General features: G+C 34.6%; 1 protein-coding gene across 2 annotated transcripts; it reads left to right on the top strand.

Annotated features, from left to right (window-relative positions):
• Window positions 1–2131: 2131 nt before the first annotated feature.
• LOC113235585 (putative polypeptide N-acetylgalactosaminyltransferase 9) lies at window positions 2132–11146 on the top strand. Of its 2 annotated transcripts, XM_026471336.1 has the most exons (10): window positions 2147–2387; window positions 3136–3180; window positions 3687–3879; window positions 4604–4773; window positions 5092–5256; window positions 5330–5793; window positions 5877–6059; window positions 6970–7074; window positions 8079–8207; window positions 9157–11146. In XM_026471336.1, the coding sequence occupies exons 1-10, from the start codon at window positions 2147–2149 to the stop codon at window positions 9316–9318; spliced, it is 1857 nt and encodes a 618-aa protein (XP_026327121.1). In that variant the 3' UTR covers window positions 9319–11146. The 2 variants fall into 2 exon arrangements, with proteins under 2 accessions (XP_026327122.1, XP_026327121.1); XM_026471337.1 differs by lacking the exons at window positions 3136–3180; window positions 6970–7074 and adding an exon at window positions 6204–6311 and having other exon boundaries at window positions 2132–2387; window positions 9157–11145.
• Window positions 11147–11469: the final 323 nt, after the last annotated feature.

Genomic DNA, 11469 nt, shown 5'->3' with positions numbered 1-11469 from the left:
GATTGGCTAGCCCGACTTCGAAACAATTGACGGTTGTCGTCAATGTGTGTCGTCAACTGTTTCACTTCAAATCGACCAGTTAACTGGAGCTTTGCTATAATGGACGAAAATTGCAAAATTACATATTTAATATTTAATTACCGATGAAATGTGATTCCGTTTGTTTTGGAATTAGATGTTTTGCTGTTTTTCCCACACCACCGAATAGAACAGCACGGCATTGTTAGAGATATTATCTTTATTACAATAAATACAGAATATTTTTTGGAATATACGTAGACGTACACACAAGTCAGTAGTTGGCCTGTCTAAATTTCGGTGCAAACAGGAGTTGATATTTATAAGAGATGTATCGCTAATGTTACCAGGAATATACGGCCCTTTTTTCGTCTCTATTTCTGGTAATATACTCGATGAGGCAAACACTATGAACATTCACTGGCTACGTTCCTGACGTACCTTTTTCGCTTCTGCCTCACGCGTCAGTCTTCGTACACTTTTTTTTATTCTGGCTACATTAGACCTAGCATTTTTATAAAGACAAATAAAGATAATTTGTAATCAATGTACGACTTATTTTACAGGACCTTTAAGTAAAATTCCTTGTCCACCTAATAGGACTTAATTTTCCTAACTTTATTTAATACTTTAAATAAACACTGCATAGGTAAAATTGCTCGCAATTGAGCCTTCAAATTGCTTGGACTTTTTTGCTGTTGATTCATAGTCTACTTTTGGTGTAGCTAAGTGAAAAATGGCCTTAACACCCAGCCCCGATAATGTACGAAGCAGAACAATCCATCAGGGGTGCGCCGGAAACACCTCCTACCCTTAAAGAGCAATACCATTTTATTTTTGTGCTCCCACCAGGGCAATCCACAAACACCTTCTAGTAAAGTGTATAGGTAGTTACAAAAACTTCTTCTGTTAAATATTGTCGAGTAAATTTCAAATGTTACTACGCGGAAATAAAATGGATATTGATTTTTAATGTCGTGAATATATGAATTAGATATGTTAGTGACAACTGCACGTGTCCCTTTTTGCAGAAGATTTGCATTCAACTGTATGGTACTTACGGTAAGGCTGTATCAAGTCCAAACTACAGCGTTACTTTTTTTTAATAACTTTTTCTATCTACTTTATCTAATGATAGTGATTATCAAATATATTCTAATTTCGAATAATTGAGATTGCACCTAGTGATATGAATGAATGAATAAAGTAACGATGCGATTTATATCCTTAAGACTAACAGTAATGTTACATATAAGGAAAGTAAACACAATATCATATAAAAATATAAATATTCCGCTCCAAATCCCCTTGGATCAAAACCCCGAGCGAAAATTTAAATTCCAATATGTGTCATATCTCAAAATACTAATACGAAAGTTCCATGTCATGGCAGATGAGATTGCAAACCATGGTAGCTCCCTAAAGGACCGTCCCGCCGCAATTACCTTCCCTTCGCCTCGGGCGGGAATTTGACGAAAAATCGTTCGCCATGCGTATGTGTATGCCATTTAGACATGTACATAAGGATATTCGTGAATTGTAGCGCCGCAATTTTCATCGTTTCGTTTGGAATTTCGGTTGTTTTACAAAATGCTAATAGCTTATTGACTTTTACAGCAATGTTTAAGCTAGGTACCTACTAAAATCTAACTGTCAACCTTTTTCATTATTACTGCAAAAGAAATAAAATTCTAAAGCGATTTATTTTCTTTTTTCAGATCATAGAAAGAAGGATATGGATAGGAAACAGTCCAACACGTGGACAAAACAGAAATGAAACAAAGAACTAGGAAGAAAGTTGTACAAATTTGGCTTAACCAAATCGGTTTATAGCCAAAACTCAGCTCAAAAGACATGTAAAGAGACGCTAAAACATTTTATGTAACTGTCATATCGTTTAGCATATCTCGCAGACCTAACGAGAGCTACAAGACATATCTCATCTTCTATGCTAGTCACCTTTTTGTGATTATAGATATTATAAACTATTGCTCAAATTCTTTAAAATATTTTCGACTTTAGTCCTCTTAGAGATTAAGAAGACTAAACCTACAAGGAGATGAACTGACAGACTTGTTGGAAGATAAAAACAATATAGTAGAAATATAACTTGAAGGGAAGAGTGACTATGAAATATTACAGTATGTTCTTTATAAGAAGGCGGACGTGGGTACTGAAGGCGGTACTTATTCTGACAGCTCTATGGTTTACGATTGCACTGCTGACTACTAATGGGGGGACGAGAAGCGCTGCTTTGGTGGGGCAACCGCCGATAGAGTACGAAGATGCAGAAGCGAAACCGATTAAGCCAGCAAAGCCTACTGCCTTAAAAAGAAAAAGTGAAGCATATATTAATAACATATCTGATGGTAAGCACATTACATTCATCTTGTGAAGAAATAGTAAATATGCATGAGCTTTGGTGGTGTTGGTGTTAAACAATTGTTTCTATAGCCGTAAAATATGCATGCACTAAATTTATTCATCTAGTGCGTTAACTGTGATGATTTATGAAATTGCGAAAACAAAGCGAAACCTTTTATAATTTTGCACTACTAAATTTCTAAAGCGAAGTCAGTGAAACAATTGCTACTGAAAATTAATAAATTCCATTATTTCAACAAAATAATCAACTTCCCTAAACTAATTTACGTTCTGCTCCGCAGAAGATAATTGCTTTTAATTTTCAAGAACTTCCCCGACTACGATTGTCTTTGGGCTAATGTATGCAATAGGAATGGTAATAACGGAAGATGTTAGACTAGATTCGTATTTAAGTTTTCTCTACGGCACACTAAGTTCAACACAGTAACACGCATTCACGCATTGACTTTCTACTTGTTCTCTTGCATAAGTTTCTATTACTTAGTTTAATTTATCAATTTGTCTTAACAATAGCGTTATGCAAAGATTATAGTTTGTGCTAAACTTTGGCAGCCAAAAATTTTGTTAAGTTACAGTTTTATTCTGAAATATGTGTTACTTTTTGTTTTCTACATACGCATCTACAAAACACTATTTATATGCTCTTTATTGTTTGACTGCTAAAGATCAGCTTTGTGTGACGCTTCTATAATTTTTTGATATTATGCATGACTCTATGTTTATACACGACAGGGCCTCAATCAATCAATTGGTTCAATCGCATCGTTGCCAGTGAAGGTACGGGAAATTGCTTATTTTTAGTTTAATTTAAGCTAACCATATTTAAAGTAGGTATCTTGGCAGCTTGTGATTTAAAGTTGTTGGTTACTAAAAAAATTAAAATGCATTAAATCAATTATGCCTTGCACTGCTTGGTACGTGTGGTGACGGACTCCTCTGTGGTAAGAGTGATTATAGTAAATAGTCAGTTTGGCCCAGAAAAATAATATCGTCATTGCAAATTATTTATTCATATTCTGCACAAGAACTATTAGTAAACCTCCGCTAGAAATTACGAGAATTCATAAATTGTATGTAATTGCGCACGCAAAGTTGCACCTAAACATTTAACCTTAAAGAAAATAACTACACTGTAAAGTTATGTCACAATGTTAATGACAAAATTGTACCGTTTTGTGCGCCGTAAATGGTAAAAGTGATAACATGTCCAATGACAGCGTAGTGCACATCCGTTTTTCACTGCGTGTGTGTTTAAGCTTGTACTAATAGCGTACATCCTGCAGGCCTTGGTGTGATAGCTGCCCCTGGGTCGGTCGATGCCCCCGGTGAGCTTGGCAAACCGGTCATATTGCCGAAGAACCTGACCGACGATGCGAGGCAAGCAGTATCTGAAGGCTGGAAAAAGAATGCCTTCAACCAGTATGTTAGCGATCTCATATCAATTAAGAGGAAACTACCGGATCCAAGAGATGAATGGTAAGAAAAATATTTTACAAAATAACACTCTCTTTCAAAATAACAAGCTCTTCCAAAAACACTTAATCGATTCTATAAGTTCTGAACTAAAGGTAAATTAAATTTTTAACTAAGAAAGTAAAGGGCGAAATGTCCAACGAGATTACTCTTAGGGTAAAACACATCTGTAATTCAGGAATGTTTAGTGATATCTTGAACTCGTTTGAGCGAAAGCTAAGAGACCTATAAGCATTACCTGTGGATTCGAATCTTTAAAATCTCGATCACCGTAGAAAAGTGCTAGCTTGTCGGTTTTCTATTTGATATATGTTCGAGAGTATGCGCAGGAGCTTTATGACATTGTTCCGCTTTTGGTTGGCTAAACAGTCATCCGTATCCATCATTGATAGGACACACATTCGCACGAGTGCTTTGCTTCCTCTTCGGACATCATTATTTCCCGGATACTTCAATTTGGGGCTATTCAGGGTTACTATGAATAGGCATTTTTTAAACAAACGAGTACCATCGACGCTTAACATCAGATGAGAATGTGGCCCAGTATGTGTCTGTTTTACATTAAAAGCAATATTTAAATATCCTTACTTGCCTTCTGCGACTTTACTGTTCACAAACCTTGAATTTGGTTATACATATTATTTGGAAGTTTTATTATTTTGCCATCAATCCTGTCTTTAATGTCGCTAAATTGATTATTTTTAGTAAGTACTTTCTTCTCAAATAGGTGCAAGACGCCGGGAAGATACCTAGATAACCTTCCACAAACATCTGTAGTAATATGTTTCCACAACGAAGCGTGGTCTGTGTTACTTAGAACTGTGCATTCAGTCCTGGATAGATCACCTGAACACTTAATTAAGGAAATCATACTTGTTGACGACTTCTCGGATATGCGTAAGTATAAATAAATAATGGAACTTGTCAACTTTTTTGTCTTTTTGTGCTATTTTACTACCATGATATTCATTATTTTTTTTAATTATTGCATTTTATATCCAAATATTATTGTATTAAAATTTCTTTGTTTACTTATGCCTATTGTATTTTATATTACTAAAAATGCAAAAATTTAATTCTTAAATATAACTGAATCTTTTGCCATTCTATTTTCCTATTAGATCCATATTATTTAAAGTAATTCGTATAGAAAGCAATTGTTAGTTCTACTATATGTTAAATACTTTATTGTAAATCGTCATCACATCGTTACAGCTCATTTGATGCAACAACTAGACGATTACATGTCTGCTTTACCCAAAGTACGAATAGTTCGAGCAACTCGACGAGAAGGACTTATTAGAGCCAGACTTCTTGGAGCGAAATATATCACCGCACCTGTTCTGACTTATCTTGATAGTCATTGCGAATGTGCCGAAGGTAATATAGAAGTGAAACATTGTTTTATTGTTGTATTTGAATAACTGTGACTAAACTTCATATTCCCTTACAGGATGGCTCGAACCACTTTTAGATAGAATTGCTAGAAATAAAACAACAGTTGTATGTCCAGTTATCGATGTTATAGACGACAACACGTTGGAGTTTCACTATAGAGATTCAACGTCAGTTAATGTTGGTGGGTTCGATTGGAATCTTCAGTTCAATTGGCACCCAGTACCACCTAGAGAGCGAGCAAGGCATTCCCATACAGCTGAACCCGTTTGGTCTCCTACAATGGCTGGAGGTTTGTTTGCAATCGACAAGGAATTCTTTGAGAAATTAGGAACTTATGACAGTGGTTTTGACATTTGGGGAGGAGAAAACTTGGAGCTATCTTTCAAAACTTGGATGTGTGGCGGATCACTGGAAATAGTGCCCTGTTCTCATGTTGGTCATATATTTAGGAAACGATCGCCTTACAAGTGGAGAACGGGTGTAAATGTGTTAAAGAAAAATTCAGTTCGATTAGCAGAGGTATGTTTTGTTAACTTTATTTGCTCCAAATATTATTTTGTCATTTTTTTAAAAGTACATACATATTAAAATATTTTTTAAAGGTTTGGCTTGATGATTATTCGAAATACTACTATCAACGCGTTGGTAACGATAAAGGTGACTACGGAGACATCAGTAGTAGAAAAGCTCTCCGAGAAAAGCTGGGATGTAAATCGTTTGATTGGTACCTGAAGAACATCTATCCTGAGCTGTTTATTCCTGGAGAATCAGTAGCTAATGGCGAGGTATGTCATTTGTTTTATACATTAAATACGTACATAATATTTTTTGTCATCGAAAGATCCGTAAGATTGTTTTCTATTTGAAGAATAATATGTTCATTGAAATTAGTTTTAACGTGATTTCTTCAAAATTATTCACCTGCACAGATCCGAAATGTGGGCTTCAATAAGATTTGTCTGGACTCTCCAACGCGCAAGACTGATCATGATAAGCCCGTTGGAATTTACCCGTGCCATCGACAGGGAGGAAATCAGGTTTTCTGTCGTTCTCAATTCAGCATAACGCGGCAGTACCACTTTGCAGGAGTTTGGCACTTTAAGATTTTCAAGCACTGATTCAGCACGTGGCACATTAGTACAATTTCAATGCATGAACTCATTTTTGTTTTTTTTTCTTGAACACAAATACTATTAGGTTCGCAATCTAGGCTTTCCTGAAAGGTGTATTGATGGAGAATCAGTCGATGATGTGAACGAAGATGAATTGCTCACAGTACATCCGCATAAATGCCATCACGCATTTGGCAACCAGGTATCACTTAATGAGTGATATTGAAGGGGTGTGTTTTCTGTAGAACTTATGAACTCATAACGGAATTACGTATTAGGTATTTGACAGGGTTATCAAAAGGTTTTTTTGTGTCTCATTTTAAGCACCCGTAAATGAAAAAATATCACATCACAGTTTTATTTCATTTTCATGGCTGCAATCAAACTGGCATTATCACTTGTGCTTTGTCTGCGTGATTCACAACGCAATAAGCTATTGATGCTTACACAAATAAGTACGGTCTGAAAAAAAAAACTGTTGTGATTACGAGTCCTAGCTAATCGACTTCTGAAAGCTTGAAGTGATGATGCCAAATTGACACACTTGCTTTGGCACGCCTTTATAACTTGTGGATGGCATCAGATCCAGAATGGATGGTCGGAAATGTGTATCGACTCGCCTGCGGCTCCCGAGGATCTCAAGCGCCCAGTCAACGTTTGGCCTTGTCACGGCGAGTACGGCAACCAGGTTTGTTAGGCCGTCACTATTTCACTCTCACTAATGCTTGCTTTCCCAAAAGTTGGTGATTGGTGCATCATTATTCTATTAGGGCTAACTTTTACTACAGTGATATCTCGTAGGATTGTACATTTAATATCATATTATCAGCAAATTAGATAAACAGTTTTTTTGTACATGTAGGTCATTATTATGATTCTTACGAAACGTTTGACGCTGTAGCAAAGTAATGCCTTATTAGCACTAATGCAGTGTTATTAGAACGGTATGACAATTAGTAACCAACCATAAATAACCTTCATTACGTTTTTGTTAAGGTATCTTTCACATTTTTTATGGGATTCCAGGTATCGTATATATACATTGATCGTGAATGTTTTATTACTTTTGCAATTTTGGTACTGCCGCCACGTATTATAGTATTTAAGTTTATTTTAATATTTTTATTAACACATTACCTTTGTAGGATAAGACTAATCTTTAACAGCTGATGTCTTTTTTATTTTTATTAAACATCAATGTAGAATATTTAAGATGTACCTTGAAATGTATCGACCTATTGTAAAAAAAAATTTCTTTGCCATCTTTTTGTCTTGGGTGAAGGGTTCCTTCTGTATATTATTTTACGTTATTAGTTGTGATTAGGACGATGGATTGTTTTTTTTTTTCAACTTTACACTGCATTGTAAAACCACACTGAGTTAATTATCAATCATTTAAAAAGTAGAATCATGCAACGATCATCTAAAGAATTGCCATCATAATAATATGCACATGACTTCAAAAATCAGTATTAGATGTTTTCTGTAAAAGTATATCATTAAAATTAAAAACAAAAAAATTATTGTAATATAGATTTATTTAATTAAATACATGACACACTTTTGAAAAACTTGACGACGAATTGTCGATAAATCATAGAAAAATTTAAATTCTTTTTCTTTTCTCATACACAAGTAGCAGCGTAAAGAACTCAAAGTACATTATAGATTTCATACTTATTTATGTTTCAGTACTGGATGTATTCAAAAACCGGTGAAATTCGCCGAGATGAGACTTGTTTGGACTACTCCGGTCGAGATGTCGTCTTGTACCCTTGTCATGGCGCCAAGGGTAATCAAATGTGGCTATATGATCCCGGGGTCAGTATTCTATAAATTTGTTTTTTTAGTGCTGGGTATTTCTTCTTTTTAACCGATTTCAAAAAACGAACAGATTCTCAATTCGTCTGTTTATTTTTTTGTATACATGTTACGCATTTACTCCAACATTTGTGAACCGATTTTTTCCAAAGTGGTCCTATTCAAATTTGAAGAAAATATTCCACCTGTAAGGGTGGCAAATTAGCTGATGAATCCGGTTTATTGTATTTCATTCACTTTCCGTTAACCGATTTCAATAAAATTTGGCACATAGATGTAATTGAACTGCCTCTGTGGCCGATCGGTTACCATGCCGGACTGCCACGCAGAGGTCCCAGGTTCGATTCCCGGGCCGGGAGAAATATTTCTATGACCTACATTTATTTCTCTCGTGAGTTTCGATGTAATTTGTGGTTGTCTATGTTCCATAGTGCGGGGCTATGTTGAGTGTGTGCGTTATTATTATTATTATAAAATTTCAATGACAATAAAACTTTCAATGCAAATCCGCGTATGTAGTATTGGTAAAAGGCACGTATCTGCACCAAAGCCAAATTTACAGGAAAGGGATTTAACGTTACTATTTTGTTATTTCAATGGCTCCGGCTTTCATTTTTGCACAGTAAACACCAATATATGTTGTCGACGGACTGATAACAACTGATCTCTGTAAATCACGCTAATTTGGTTGTTACGACATGTACGCGGATTTGACTTGGCCACTGAATTACCGAAATGGAAACTCATAATCCAATGCTAGTTACGCGTAATTGCACTATCCCCGACGTTATATATTTGCTCCGTATTAAATTTTGCTGTCAAGTTCTTCTCCCAAACAGTGTAATTTCAAAAATAAGTGGTTACTGGTGATCTATGGTTACTTTTAATATATTGTTATAATATTATTTTTTCAAAAAGACATTAAAATATAATATTTCTTAAATTTCAGACGAAGTTAATAAAACACGGTTCCAGTGAAAAGTGCATGGCCATAAATAAGGCTAAAGACAAGATCGTAATGGAGGCATGTAACGAGGAAGAACCTCGACAGATGTGGAAGATGGAGAACTTCAACCCTGACAGACTATCACCTGAACTAACGGCCGAGTAGCCAGAGGCCTATGATGAGGTGTTGTTCATATAAAACACTCTCAAAAACTAAAGACTCGATATTGCGAGAACCTAAAAAGACAACGTTGAAATTTTGTGCGTGACTAGTGTTACTCTAACTCACTTGTTAATGAACGCATCGCTTGATTCAAGTTTTACGTGACCTAAGTGTACCATAATATTTTCTTATAGTGAATGGAGCCGGAATGTCGCTTACGAGTGAATTATATTTTATATTTGGGCGTGTAAGTGTAAAAATTAAAAATGTAGATTCACTTGTTAACCCCATGTTCACTGGACTAGGCCTAAATTTAAACGGACAGACTTTGTTTAATGTTAAGTTTCTAAATTCACGTGTTTCTAATATATTTTCAATATAGAGTTAGATAACTTAATTGCTGCCGAGTGTAAAATTTTATCAATTTTTAGAAATCCTGAATAAGGGATAGTGGTTTATATATTCGTTTTATTTGAAACATTTATTATTGTTTTTTGTTCTAAAATTTTATTGTATTTGTACAAAATTAAATGTGCTACAATAGTATTCGCTATTAAAATATGTTATTGTACTAAATAGATTTTCGTAAAAATATCATTCTGTACATATCTTACTACCTAAGTATGTATTTATTAGACTAAATAAAAAGCAATGTATGTATTTATCAGAAATTATTTTGTTGTAATTGCTTGTTTGACGTAGTATTAATTATGTTGGATTTTGTTGATGTTGTAGGATTACACAAAAAGTGTAGTAACACTTTAAGTTAACATTATACACTAGAAGACTGCGTGTAGCGGGAACCAACGATTCGACATCTAAATGGTTCTCTTTACTATACATTTTGTTATCGAATAGTAAAAGGAAAAATGCTATCATATTTTGGAAATGCTATCAAAGTACTTCGATACGTTGAAAGTACGACTCAACGAACATCCACAGCCCGATGTCACTCGCTGCTAGGACCTCGCGTAATTTGTGCCATCCACTATGATTTTGCGCTAGTCTCATCTACGATCCGCTACTCCGTTGTAGTCTACTCATCTGCTGCAAAAATTTTCCACGTTTCTGTAATATTTTTTTATCTATCATTCGGTTGTCACTTTATTCCATCTGTCAGCACTAGTGGTCAGTTAATCGGATGCTTATTTACATACAATCAGGTTGCTCGCTTACGTGGAATACGCTGTTGTATCGAAAAAATCCCGCGTCTCATGCTTTGACGAAATTATGAAGTATTAAGAAAAGAAATTGTAATTTTAATCACCATCGTACGATCGCATAAGTTTAAATCGGACACTTCTAGCTGTACAAAGCATTGAGATCCAGTATAGAGAGTATATTCTTGCTCGTCACCTTAAGCTTTATAGTGAGCCAAAATCTTAGGTATTGAAAATCATAACATGTCACGGTATTCTAGCAACCCGGGATTTGAAAAAATAGAAAATATATATTTTAAGAAGCCTTTTCCAAATTTCGACAGTAATTCACGAGTACTTTAGGTATAAAAGCAAGCTAATATCCGACCACCTAGCTCCATTTGAGCTTCTATGTGTTGGACTTTAGTTCGACTTCGGATTTTGTAATTCGGATGTTCATTCCAAGGATCTCTCTCCAACTTTCATTACGTGAGGCTGTGTAAAGTGCTTCTGTGTGAAGGCACTATCTCGGAAGGAGAGTAAGTATGCACATATACATATAGGTTCTGAATATCAAAGAAGTGTAATTAAAGATTTACTACATTTTTTGTAAAGTATGTTACTTGTGATTACAGATCACCATTGTTTCCTATAAAAAATATTTTTATGACATCAGATTTTATTTTAGACTTAATACATTGTGTAGTCATCAATATTTTTGTATTATACGATTATTAATCTATAATAAAACGAATTTATTTTTTTTAGTTTATTTTAATAATGCAGACGGTTTAGAAAAGTGACTGAGTATTTTAAATCTTTTTAACAATTCTAAATGTTGATATGTAATTTGTCTAATATTACTCTAGGTAAATATAAACATTTCAATTTTTTTGTAATATCGCAATCCATAATCAGAAATTTACTTTTAAGAAATGTTTTTAACATTCCAATGTGTGATTTTAAATTTTAAATAAAATATATATGTACAAAATAATTAGTTGCCAGAGTTAGT

Source organism: Hyposmocoma kahamanoa, unplaced genomic scaffold (assembly GCF_003589595.1).
Source record: "Hyposmocoma kahamanoa isolate Upper Pololo Valley unplaced genomic scaffold, ASM358959v1 88, whole genome shotgun sequence".
NCBI classification, from domain to species: Eukaryota; Metazoa; Arthropoda; class Insecta; order Lepidoptera; family Cosmopterigidae; genus Hyposmocoma; species Hyposmocoma kahamanoa.
Note: the sequence above shows the minus strand (reverse complement) of the source record. Positions and strands in the feature narration are given on the sequence as shown.

What these genes read in the sequence shown, in the direction of transcription:
- LOC113235585 (XM_026471336.1), top strand. Translation starts at nt 2,147, where the DNA reads ATGAAATATTACAGTATGTTCTTTATAAGAAGGCGGACGTGGGTACTG. An exon ending in CCGGATCCAAGAGATGAATG is followed by an intron (nt 3,880 to 4,603) that starts GTAAGAAAAATA and finishes CTTCTCAAATAG; the next exon opens with GTGCAAGACGCCGGGAAGAT. An exon ending in AATCAGTAGCTAATGGCGAG is followed by an intron (nt 6,060 to 6,969) that starts GTATGTCATTTG and finishes GGATGGCATCAG; the next exon opens with ATCCAGAATGGATGGTCGGA.